The sequence below is a fragment of the Cygnus olor genome, chromosome 3, assembly GCF_009769625.2.
Source record: "Cygnus olor isolate bCygOlo1 chromosome 3, bCygOlo1.pri.v2, whole genome shotgun sequence".
Classification (NCBI taxonomy): Eukaryota; Metazoa; Chordata; class Aves; order Anseriformes; family Anatidae; genus Cygnus; species Cygnus olor.
The window spans coordinates 109,211,399-109,224,306 of record NC_049171.1 but is presented as its reverse complement, the minus strand read 5'-3'; the positions used below and the strand labels follow the sequence as shown (position 1 = coordinate 109,224,306).

The following is a 12,908-nucleotide window of genomic DNA, read 5'->3' as shown; positions in this document are numbered from 1 at the left end:
CTGGGAGCAATAACTCTGGAGTCTTCCCCGATGAGACTAAATGGTCTGGCAATATGATGGAGACCTTCTGCATGGAAAACCTTAACGCAGCCTGCTTAAACTTTGTGACTCACACATGGCCAACTCATTCTGCATGTGTGTTCATGCAGTCCATTTTTATAAAGCAGCTCAAACAAAAAATTTGTGTACGTCACACTTAACAACTGGCATTGTTTATGTATTCTTGTAAAGAATCTGAATTAGGTTTGTGGAAGACAGAATACATCCATTTTGATAGTTTTCAGGGGGTTACATACCTGAATTACATCACATGCTTTTGAAACCTTGAACTTGTGTAACTCTTGAGGAAGTTAACTCTCACAAACAGAGAAGCAAACAAGAGGGCAGCCCTTTCCGTGTTGAAGCCTCAAACCAAAAGGCTCGAAACTGCATTGCATGTGAGTTTTCATGGTCTCAGAAGCATTTACAGGATGCGTAAGCTTACTGAATGGAGAGGGAGAAAATCCTCACCCTACCCTAGCAAATCTCCCAGTGATTGTAAAGAGTTTTGAGGGATTAGGGTAGGGAAGAGATGAGGGCACCAGGGCAGGAGAAGGCTGAGTTTGAACGGGGAAGCTCTGCAGAGGTGGGAGTGGATGGAGGGTTAGATTGTTGGGAAGGCAAAGGCAGTTTTAGTTCCAGTCTGTGGAGTGGATGAGAGGAGGGACCCAAGGTTAGGTGATCGGGGGAGGAGTTGTGTGGAAGAAATAGTTTGGAGCCCCGGTGGAAAGAGGGACAAGGACGGATGTGTGCGCAGGTGGAGGGTAGCACCAGAAGAGGAAGAACAGTGAGAACAAAAATAGTAGGGAGGTGGAGGGATTTCTTTCTGAGGAGAAGCTTAAAAGTTTCAGGTAGTTCAAACACAAACTCAGAGGAAAGGACAAAAAACACTGTCATGGAAAACGTTTTTTTATGGCTCGTGTTGGTTAGGAATGGGGGAAAGGAAGGAGTAAATGGACTTGAAGCTGCTCACTGTGGGTAGTACCTGTGCACGTGCTGTAGCCCTGCCTCTGCTCATCACAAATGAGCTGCTGCTGTCCTGTTCTGGCCCAACAAGTGTCTCCAAAGAGCTCTGCTCTAGTTCCTGCATCCTGCCCTGATTGACAGAGGCAGGGTGTTGGATGCAGGTAGAAATAGATTGTTCCTAGAGACCTACATGCTTGTGCCTCTGTCTTTGAGGAACGCCCTGGGCCCATTTCCTTTCACAGGGTTCGAATGCAGGTGTCTGTCGTGTGGTTCTGTTTGTGTGACAACGGGAAGGGCTGGGAAGTAGAGGTTTCCGTAAAGCTCTGCTTAGCTGTTGCGTAAAGACCCTATTAACCAACAGATGCTCGGTGACTGAAAAATATCACTGCAGTATCCCTGTAACTTTTATGCTAAAATTTGATGTATATTTTCAGCAAGTATTAGAATGGGAAGGTGTTTCCTTTTTCATGAGAGGACCGTTTTTAGGGCTAAATACTAGACAGAAAGGCCTTTTCCTAGTAGAGTGAGAATATTTTTAAACCCTGCTCTTTAAATAAGTAGTCTGTGTGCATAAACGTAATACAATAAAATATGTATATACAAATTTTGAAATTGCAGCCATATGCTTTTGGCATTGAAAGTGTTGACATTATGCCTGAAAACTGATTCCAGTGTTCTTTGTTACTAGTCTGTCTACAGGACAGTGTGTTAGCGTTCTGGAAACATGGAATGCAAGGAAGGAGTTTTAGATCAAATGAGGTGAGTACTGCATTTTGCTTCAAATTCTAGTTTCTAATATAAGTCAAGCGCAAGATAAGTGCATAAAGCTGTGGGCTGAAAAGACTAAAACATTTCAGTAACTTCCGAACATGAGACCTGGAAGCTGAAGTCTCATTCCAAGTCTGTCTCGTAAGCTATAAACTAATTAGACTTGCTGTTCCAAAGAGGAAACCTTAAATGTTGGAATATTTATTGAGAACCAAGAACCTTTTATTCCTTCTCTGGTGGAATGCTGTGTAAAGTAGCTGAGTTGAGGGTGCTGTCCTTGTAACTTGGGTGGGATAAGATGCTCACGTTACACAGGTAGGGGGGAGCAGTGGAGAATCTAGCCAAACAAAACAAATTGTCACGGGTCAAGATTTTTTTCTGCTAGGTGGGCCACACATCTTTTAAAGGAAGCTTCATGAACTGATCAGAAATAATGGAGTGGTGCCTCTTCTCTAATTGGGAAGTGAGCTGACCTGGAATGTTGCAAGCCACGGCTGATATGGAGCTGTACGAGGAGTCACTGTCAAGTCTAATGTACAAAGCAGAAAGCAATAGGACACCTGGCGGTGATGCCATAAAATGTATCCAAGCCTAATTCTTGGTTTATGTTAGTCTTCAGCTTAAATTGCTTGGAAGACCAACCTCAGTAGTCCCTTAGCATCTCAAGGTGGATACCAGAAATTGGGCTTTGCCAGTAGTTGCATGCTCCAGTGCTGAGCTTTAAGTGTTGAATGAGTTGCCCATTGTTTGTGGTGGGATTTTCTCTCCTCCATGTTACTTGGCTTTGGAGTCCTTTGAAGTTTTTAGTGCTCATTTTCAGAAGAATTATTTTCCATCTAAAGAGATTAATGTAACGGTTATTTTCTACAATTTCAGTGCAGTCCCTTTTTGCAGCCACTTCAACAATGTCTAAAAATTGGGTCAAACCATTGTAAATACCTTTACAACTCCCTCTTTCCTGCTGTAAACTTTGTGCAACCAGGTGTTAGTGAAAACACTGTGCTTTGCAGGATTTTCCTGAGTATTTTAGTTTGAGTATTAAAGACTGCTTATAGACTTAACCAGCTGTTTCATCAGTGTCACATTTGCTGAGAGATCGAGCTCATTATGACTAGTTGTATTTTAATGTACACGTAGAGTCACACCATGCCAAACTTAGATACTCCACATTGTTACACAACTCCATTTATTTGCACAAAGCCACAGCTGACCTTATCTGTGCTGACAGTAGTTCTGCTCTTTGTGGCAAGTTGGACCAGGGACTGAAGGCAGACTGCTTTTTTATTTCCAAATTTGCAAATGCTTTTTGTGGCATTTGTGCATGTTTGATCACCAGGCGTGATTGTCGTTTTCCCAAGAACTCATAATGTTGAGCTGCAGCACCCCTGCTGTTAGCACAGACCGTGAGGAGGAGATGACGCTGCTAGGCACTTCTCCAACTCCAGACTGCTGCTAGCAGCATTCTGCAAGGCTCAGCGTATTACTCCACCCATTGGCACTCAGTAGCTCTGATCCAGTTGTGAGAGGACGTGCCCCAGAGTGCTGCAGCACAAATGGATGCTTTATATTGTTTATATAAACCATAAGGAACACTGTCATCTTGGTTTGTTGTTGTCAAGCCAAAGCCAGCACCTAAATGAAGAACAGACGGCAGAACTGAGCTGTTGTCAGAAGGAAAGCCACCCAAAACTTATTTTTTTTCCGTAGAACACACATAGGGTAAGCTCTCAAGCCTTTTTCAACTCTCTATCTCTCCTGGCTGTACTAGTACATTCATTACTTTGTGCGAATTTTTTGTACTGTGTGCTAAGGTAATTTAAAAAAAAAGGAATAAAAATGACCAACCTAACTTTGCAGCACATTTATCTTTGAAGACATTGTTAGTGGAGATGCTCTAGTCTAATATTAGCCGGTCTAATTGAGGATAATTTCACCTACTTGTAAAGTTGCTTCACCTTTTCGTTCCATGGCTGTGACATTCCACAGTGGCTTGATTTGATTGATTGGGAAGAATGAAACAACAAGGAACTGTCTGAATTCTGAGACAAGACTCTCAAAAAGCAGGAAGTAACTTTCTTAAAGTGGGGAACTTCGCTGATGTGAATTAAAATTCTTTTCTGAGTTTGCTGTGCCAGAAGTGAATTCACAAAGTCAGCTAATGCTGCTAGGACCTGGGAAGGAGAGAAAAATCTCTTCTGTCCTCAAAAATGTGAAATGTGGCTGTGTAGAAAGGGATCTTTGTAAACACTGCTTCCCTTTCACAGTGTGACTTGATATCCTTTGGAGTATGCAGTGCGCTTTGGTTGACTTTAATTAATAACGTGCTATTTTCTTTGGTATTCATATCATCATAAAGATGCATCTCAAATACAATTCACCAGCAGTATACAAAGCTCTATTGCACTAGTCTGAAATGTCAAAACACTATATTTTCTTTACACAGTGGGCATAAGTGCCACAAGTTCAATTGTTTCCTTGTTCGGGTTTTCAGAAGATGAACTTCCTGCATTGCTATTATGATTCAGAATTTCGACAAAATGCATAGGTATTTTGTGTGTCACTTACCTGACCCATTTCAAATGTCTACTGTAGGGTGAGACAAATGACACCCTCACAGGTACCTATTTCAGTCATGGCTGTAAAGAGAATTGCACCAGTAGTAGCTCAGGTGCTGTGCTGAGCCTGTTGATTGCAGTTGCTACCAGAGGAACTCGCATAACATGGCAGGAATTAAAACAAGCAAACCACCACCACCAAAAACCACCTAGATCTCATTCAAGACTGATAGTTGCATTGAACTCTCTAGCTACCTTAAATGAGCAATAAATGGGTAACATCAGTCATAGTCAATTCTTTTTTCTAGGTTGATTTAAAAAAAAAATTAAAAATAAAAATGTGCACTTAACATGTAAATACTTGTTTTATTTTTGTCTAGATCACACAAGAAATTTCTGATAATACAAGGATATTCAGGCTTCTGGGATCTGACAGGTATGAAGAGAAGTGAGCATGGCATGCTAAAATAGAAGAATGTTTTCCTCCTACCTTGTGGAAGGTCTTTCTGCTTGTTTCTTGCGATTCCTTTTCTAGCCATCTTATTCGTTCCTTTGTGTACATGTCCACCTTTCAGTCTTTTAAATTTACTTCTTTCTTCCAAAGAAAAAAAAATATCTTCTGAAAGTGTGGTCTTCTAGAAGTACTCAGCAGCAGTAGGAAGCTTGTACTTGGCTGCAGTTACAGTCTCCAGGAGTGTCTTCCTTTTTGCACCATAATTCTTTTGTTTAACTTGTTGAAATCTTTACTTTCAGATGCTCTGCTGCAGTAGCTCATCAGTATCTACCTCTTGAGAAAAATGCAAAAAAATAATAAAATAATAAATTTAGATGTCTAACTTTCTCCCTCAGGAAGGGGCTCTAACGGTTGTCTTCTCAACAAGACAGCCCAGGTCTTGAAGAGCTCTTCATAATTTTTAGCGTAGCTGTTCTTTGGTGTTTCTTTTGCAGGACACAAATGCTGTGTCTGTCTGACCCATCAGATATAAGCTTGCCCAGTCAGTCACTGCTATTTTAGGAGTGTCACTGACTTCCTCAACTTTCTCTGCCCTGCTGTCGAACTTTGTACTTCATTAGCAGCCATGAAAGCAGCAGATGTTCTGTCTTCTGGGGAGTGCATGCTGACATGGTGGTTTCACCAGTAACATACTCATGTGCAGTGCAAAGCCAGATTTTGATTTTGGAGAATTGCCTGTCTTATGCCACTTGCAGGAAACGCACTTTCTTGTTGCATCGTGGAACTACCAATAAGCTTCGCAGCAACCAGAGGCTTTCTTCGTGTTCTGTTTGCCCAAGCTTGATGCGCAGCCCTGTAATTACCTCTAACGTCAGCGGCACTGAATGGTGCTGTGGCTTTGTCAGCTACCTACCTCATGGCAGTTTTTGCTGGCTGGGGGTGCAATACCTGGTAGCTTTTTGGTAATGAGTAATTGTAAGCAATACTCATCTCTGACCTGAGGGTTTTACTCTCCCTGTGCCAGCGAGGTGTGCATGGAGCTCGGCTTTATTGTGTCACTTCTCAGTTGTTGAGAGACAGCACAGCTCAATTTAAAAACAAGCCTGGCTTCAGAATGGAACATGACATTGCAAGTCATTGCCTTGGAGAAAAATGTCCTTTTCTCCAAGCACTGTTCCGTCTATTTCCATCCTGCACTAATAGTCTCCCAAATCTGAGACAATGTTTGAAGACTTCATACTGCAATAAAGCCTAATTGCAAATTTTTCAGACCTCGTTTTGGTTGCAGGTCTGTCACATTTTGTGCTTGAGCTGTGAAACCTTTGCCAGTAACACGTCATTTCCTAGGCAGTTCGTAGGAACTGGGGTTCTGAGAAGCCAAGAAACCTGGCATCAGTGTGATGAAAGCTGGCATGTTATTTTCTCCCGGTGAGCCGGGAATCCCTTGTGGCATGAGGTGTTATTCCCTTTGTGGAGCACATTTGGCAGAGCATTAGTTTTGAAGCAAGCAACCTTTTTTTGGGTGAATCCACAATAGCTGGATATGGATTTCTCACAGCCTACCTTCTCTTTGGGGGTTGTTTGTGGAGAAGAATTCAGTACACCCTGGTACACTGAGTGGTTTTAGCAGTTCTTGCCTGATTAAACATCTCAAATAGTTTGTGAAACTGCCTTAGGATTGCTGACTTCTCTCCTTTGAAGAGAGTAGTCTGATGTAGGATATCCCTTAAGGCCTTTGCAGTGGTAGTAGAGATCCATCTAACTCTGTGTCCTGTCTCCAATGTTGGCCAAAAGTGGGTGGCAAGAAACGAGTACAAGAGAAAATTCTGCATATAATGATGCATTCTTGAAGAATTCTCTCAGCTCACAATTTTTAGTGTCTCTGGGACTTGGAAGGAAGTTTCTGTGGATTTAGGGACCATAGATAGCTTACACGGGCTAAGGGACAGGCTAAAATTGCTCACAGAAGAGTGGACCTTGGTCATCTGTCGTGTCCAATGGCAAGGGGCAGACTTGTTTAAGGGGTTAGCTTTGCAAGACTCCAAGGAAGCATAAGCCCAAGCAGTAGGGAGTGATGGAGCAGGACCTTCCTCAGAAGCCCCTGCTGAAAAGACAAGAACTGAGAGGTATGCGTTGCAGCAAAGGAAGTTTCAGCTGGATAAAAGTGGGGGTATAGTATCATGCTGAGAGTGGTAAAACACTGAGTAGCAGCCCAGAGAGACTGAGAGATCTGTGGAGGTGTTCAGACCTTGCCTGGTCAAGACTCTCAGCAACCTGAGCTAGATTTGAGTGGGTTTTGGACTACAGGCCCTCCAGGGAAAGAGAAACAATCTCTGATCAGGTGGACAAATTGGTGCTGGGAAAGAATATTTGCAGTTCTATCCAGGGCTGTTTTTAAGTGAAGGTTAACTTGACTTTGTTGCTGTTCTACTTTCATTTTAGGGTCGTGGTGCTGGAGAGTAGGCCAACAGACAACCCAACAGCCAACAGCAATTTATATATCCTGGCAGGGCATGAGAACAGTTACTGAGAACAGCGCACGGCAGCTCACCATGACAAGATAGCACTCCTGCTGCAGCGATCATGGCTGGCTGAAATTGCACAAAAGCTGCAGTAACCCGACTTCAGTTACTTTATAATTTATTGTGGCATGAGAGAAAGACGAGAGTTGTTTGTGGTATGGACACATAAGCATTAAGATACCACAGAAGTGCTTAATTTACTGTTATGTAATCTTTGTACATATGCAGTATTTTTCAGTGAAACTTCGTGCTGAAGACCTACACTGACTTTTTGTAGATAGTAGTCCTCCTGTTAAGTACAAGTGTCTTACCTGTACAGATGTAAAAGTCACTGAGGATGCAAAAATGAAATCGGGGTACTATTTTAAAGACTTGTCGTGTGTTTATTATAAAGTGGGATGCTAGCAACAAATATAATTCATTTAACAACACTATTGTATTTTATTATATGTAATTTACTAATACAAATAAATCCTAACTTTTAGAAATTGTAACCAAGGCTGTAATCAGATTACAATCTTGTTTTAATTTTGATGCAACACACTGGTGTTCATGTTTGCACAACGTATTGAGATGTGATGTATTTAGTCACAAAGGTAAGCTGTGACTTTGTGGATATGACTTGGGCTTCACAGTTCCCTTTTTTTTTTTTCCTTAAGTTTACTCGGGTAGTTTTCTTTGTGAAACAAACCAGTTAAACACCTGTATTTTTATATTTAATTAAAACTCTTTACGATTACTTCTCTATGCTTGAAAACAATACTTCCTGGATGGGTGTCAATCCCAGACTAGTGGTACCTTCCTGTAACACTGCAATAGGTGTGTTTGAATTATTAGTGTATACAATGATAAAAATTAGTATTACTGTTCATCTTACTAAATAGTTTCATATCACAATGAAAAGCAGCAACATTCCACATTGTGGAAATGGCTCAAAGATGTTGTCATTTTTGACTTTTTTTGGCCTTATAACCATTTTCACACTTTTTTTTTTTCAATTTAGGATGTTAACATATGGCCAAAATAATTTAGTTACTACCTCATTCAAACAATACAATGGTTACTACGCATCACAGGAACTTAGTTTTGATCAGAAGTATTTTTGATTGCTATTTTCCAATGGAGTATGTAAATGCCAAGTTTTAGCAAAATGCACACATTTGACTCCTTTTTTGTATATGTTCTTTATATTTTATTGTGATAATATACACTAAAACCAAACTAAATTTAAAGTGATTTATGGCCTGCATTATTGTTGTGATTGGTAATGCTTTGAAATATGTTCCCTAATGTATATAATGTAAAATAAACTTTTTTTAACATGTTGTTGTACAAGTAGATTACCACCTGCACTAATTTCCACATAAGACTAAAATCTGTTGATGGAACATAGTCTTGATTTCTGCTATTAAATGTTTGTGCCAAACACAGACGCTGGGCATTTCTGCATGTATGAATGATCAAGCTGCTGGAGGTCTGCTGAATTTAGACTAGCACTTGAGACTTGAGGGTAGGTATTATTACTCTTGCTTCCCCTTAGGCAACAAATATCTGTGTTTTGGACACACCTTTCCAAATTCCAACTTATTTGTGTTTTTTTTTTCCTTACAGTAACTTGGCCCCTCCTCCCTTGGTTGCGAAATTTGATTTTTATTTTTTTCAGCAGGGTTGTTTTTTGTTTTTGTGCCTATGAGTTGTTGGCTCTGCTGGCCCCATGTCTCGCCTTGCACTGAACCTCAGTTACGCCTTGTGGGAGAGGTGGTGACACCAGCCCTGCTGCAGAGAAGCTCAATTCTCAGAAAAGGCAAGAAGTTCTGGGTGTTTCACAGCACATTTGTACTGCTGCTGCTCAAGGGGGGATTTCCATCCTCCCTCCTGTGGACTATTCTTCACTTCAACATGCGAAAAGTAGCAAAATTTTAACAAAGTACAGTATGGCTGATGTACAAATGAGAGCTCCCTAAACTTGCTTCCTCCTCTTAGGTTTCTGCAGCAGCTTGGGCCCACTGGATTGTTGTTTGGGACTTTTGGGCCACTGCTGAACTACAGGCAACAGGAGCTTAGGGAAGATGGTTTTTATTTTGGTTGAGCATTTTTGGTACAAGGATGCATGCTGGGATGCAGCTGGAATTGATCACCAAAGTCAAGGAGGACAGGGAAGTGGGAAGGGAATTGTTGTGCTAGGACAGGCTGTCTCAAATTTACTGTTACAGCCAAGACAACTTGGCTCCCATGTGCTGCTTTCCAGACTGGAATAAGAGGAAGAAGTGAAGGGTTCCTGCTTTTTTTTTTTTTTCTTTTGAGGGATTATGCTCTTGCAGGAATTGGGGTCTGTGCTGAAGAGCTGGCTCTCCTGCAGGACAGAGCTGCTCAGCAGGGAAGCTGCCCTGTGCTTAGCCCAGGAGCCCGGATGAGCAACATGTAGAGCAAAAAGTCTCTTTTTCTACATTTGCAATTGCCACAAACAGAAACCTTCCTCGAGCTTCCCACTCGCTGGGAGCTTCCAAAACACCTACCTTGATGTCAGATGGGGATCAGAATGTGCGTGTGGCTGGCTGAAAGGAGCACGGCCAGAGCCAGGAACACAAATCACAGGCCAGATGAGCTTATAGCAAGACATCTGTCTATAGCTAGTTCAAATAGCTTCTCTGGCAGCTTGAGTGGCTTCCCGTTTTCTCTCTCCTCCCAGCCCCTTCCACTGTGGCTGCTATCGTTGGCTTCTAGCTATCAGTCCTTGTTGCTAATATGGGGAAGTGCAATGCGATGTGGCCGAGCGATAGAGCACTCGCCAACCTGGCAGCCAAGCTGTGAGCAGCGCAGGGGCTGAGGTTAGGTCCCACCTCAAACTGAGCTTCTTGAAGAGAAGTGAGAAGTGGGGTTGTTCAGCTCCTTTGCAGAAAGGAAAGCCGAGCAAGCAACCACAGCCTTGCACCAACAGCCCAAGTCAGGCCTGCTTGGGCAATACTTGGTGCTCAGGTGGGAGACAGAGTTTCCTTCCTGCCCAGGCTCCAGCATTGTCCAACGGGGGTTTTAAAATGGGCATTGGGAGCCAGGAGCAGGAAGGCAGGCAGCTGGTGCTGATGGATCTGCGTGGAGGGGCAGCTCTGACCTGGGGTGTCTCTGGCCTCACCAAACTTCTGAACTGTCCCAGTATCTCACATTTCCCAGTGTTCTTCTGTTTGAAGGATTGAGATGCTGTAGGTCATTTACTGGTATTTAGGAGCCTTAGACCAAAAACCTGGGGCCTTCATCTCCAGAGAAGGACTGGCGAGTAGAGCACAAGTGTAATTTTACACCCAGCGCTGCACATATTTGATAGCAGCTGAGGTGCTACGCCTCAGGATTTAAATGCTGACAGACTGAATTTTCACCATACGGTGGTGAGTGCAGCAGCCTGCGAGATGCTGAGATGGCGCCCCTGAATGTGCCAGCAGCCTGCTAGGCCAAGCAAACAGCTCTGAGATGTGAATACCCCCTCCTTTCATCATGGTCCCAGCATGTTCAAAGCAGAAGTCTGACTCTTTCAGACAGCAGTATTTGTCTGGAGGAGAAGCGCCAGAGGCGGAGCTGCAGGGTAAAGATGTCTCTTTCTGAGAAGCTCCATCCATTATATGTTGAAGTGCTGCTCAGCGTCTCGGGACCATCTCCTGTCCTCAGAGCACTTCACAAACACTAATTAAGTGAGCCTCCCAACGTGCATGCCATTCCTGACAGGTGTGTGCGTGACCAGCCCTTGAAACAAAAGGGAGACTCCACAGTCTCTGCCCAAGCAATCTGTGTGGGTACCTCACTCTCCTTCCAGCTAGAAAGCTGGCCCTAAACCATTCTTCCAGCAACCTGCAAAGGTTTCCACATCTCTCTCCCTCTCTGTGGTCCCAGCAGCAGCACACTGTATCCTCCTCTGGTCCTCAGGCTGTCCCTGGCTCCTCACCTTGCAGAACAGAGCACAATGAATCTGCTTGTGGTTTCCAGCCCCCTCCTCCTCTCTCTGCCCTGCTTCCCCTCCTGCCAGGCCCTGCACACCACCATGGACTTTGTCCTGCTTACACCACAGGGCATCATTTATGTTCCAGCTTTGTTTTTTCTGGCCTTTTTTCCCACTTTTTACCCCTGAGGCTGTTCTTGTGCTGCTTGAACACTGACCTCGCTACATGTGAGATGCCTGCATCTTTCTAATGACAGGTGACAGAGCTCCCCGGGGCACAGTAACACTGCCTCACCATCTCCAGACACCCCAAAATGGGACCTGTCTCCTTGTGCCCGTGAGGAGCCCAGCTGTGGCCTGCAGGCAGCAAGGCCTCGGGGCCATTGCGAGTAGGATACATGTAGATGCTTGCTGGGGATTGACTCCCCCAGCACAACTCAAGTCTGAAGCGGATCAAACTCGAACATATACTAAGTTAGTTTGCAGATGATGCTAAATTAGGAGGATCTGTTGACTCCTTCCAGAGTAGAGAGGCCTTGCAGAGAGATCACAACAAATTAGAGGGCTGTGCAGTCACCAAACACATGAAATTCAACAAATGTGCCAGATCTTGCACCTGCAAAGGGGCAACCCTGGCTGTATGTACAGCCTGGGGGATGAGAGGCTGGAGAGCAGCCCTGTGGAAAGGGATATGGGGGCTCTGGTTGATAGCAAGTTGTCTCTGAGTCTGTGTGCCCCGACAGCCGAAAGGGCTGAGCACATTCTGGGGCACATCAGGCACGGCATTGCTAGCTGGTCGAGGGCAGGGATTGTCCCGCTCTGTGCTGGTGGGGCCTCACCTCAAGTATTGTGTGTGGTTTTGGGTACCATAGTGTAAGAAGGACGTGAAAGTTAAGAGTTCAAAGGAGGGGTACAAAGTCGGTGAAGGGTCTGGAGGGGAAGATGTAGGAGAGTGGCTGAGCCCAGAGCAGGCTGAGGGGAGGCCTCATGGCAGCCTGCAGCTCCCTCACGGGGGGAGCGGAGGGGCAGGCGCTGAGCTCTGCTCTCTGGGGACAGCGACGGGACCCGAGGGAACGGCATGGGGCTGGGACAGGGGAGGGTCAGGCTGGGGGTTAGGGAAAGGTTCTGCACCCAGAGGGTGGTCGGGCACTGGGACAGGCTCCCCAGGGCGGTGGACATGGCTCTGAGCCTGACGGAGCCGAGGTGTCTGTGTAACTGCCCTCAGACACGGCCAGGGCCGGCTTCAGGCGCTGCTGTGTGCCAGGCTCCCTGACGGGGCTCCGCCACCGCCACCCCCACGGCACCCCGCGCGCGCGGGGAGGCGGCGCCCCCGCGTGACGTCACGCCGCCGGGGCGGAGGCCCCCGCCGAGAGGCTGCTGGGCCGCGGGGGCTGCGCGCACGCGCCGCGGCCTCCAGCCGTGCGGCGGACGAGCGGAGCCCGGAGGCGCGGGGAGGCGGCGGCGGCGGCGGCGCTCGCGCTCCCGACCCCGCCCCGGCGGCGGAGGAGGCCCCGCGCCGCGTGACCCCCCCCCCCCTCTCCTCCCCCTTTCCCCCCTCCCTCCATCCCCTCCCGCTCCGCCGCGGGTTCGACCCCCGAGAGCCCGTGCGGGGGGGATGCGGCAGCCTCCGCCGCCTCCCCCCGCCGCGCGGGCCTGCCGCCGGTGGCGGCGGCGGCGGC

At 45.7% G+C, this 12,908-nt stretch overlaps 1 protein-coding gene across 7 annotated transcripts in view; it reads left to right on the top strand.

Annotated features, from left to right (window-relative positions):
- MAP4K3 (mitogen-activated protein kinase kinase kinase kinase 3) overlaps window positions 1-8,623 on the top strand; it is an 81,170-nt gene extending 72,547 nt beyond the window's left edge. For all 7 annotated transcript variants that reach the window (XM_040551067.1, XM_040551071.1, XM_040551070.1 and 4 more), the window contains 3 exons: window positions 1,694-1,764; window positions 4,709-4,764; window positions 7,225-8,623. In XM_040551067.1, the coding sequence (XP_040407001.1) occupies window positions 1,694-1,764; window positions 4,709-4,764; window positions 7,225-7,312 (215 nt within the window). In that variant the 3' untranslated portion in view covers window positions 7,313-8,623. The remainder of the gene's footprint in view (window positions 1-1,693; window positions 1,765-4,708; window positions 4,765-7,224) is intronic.
- The last annotated feature ends 4,285 nt before the right edge of the window (window positions 8,624-12,908 follow it).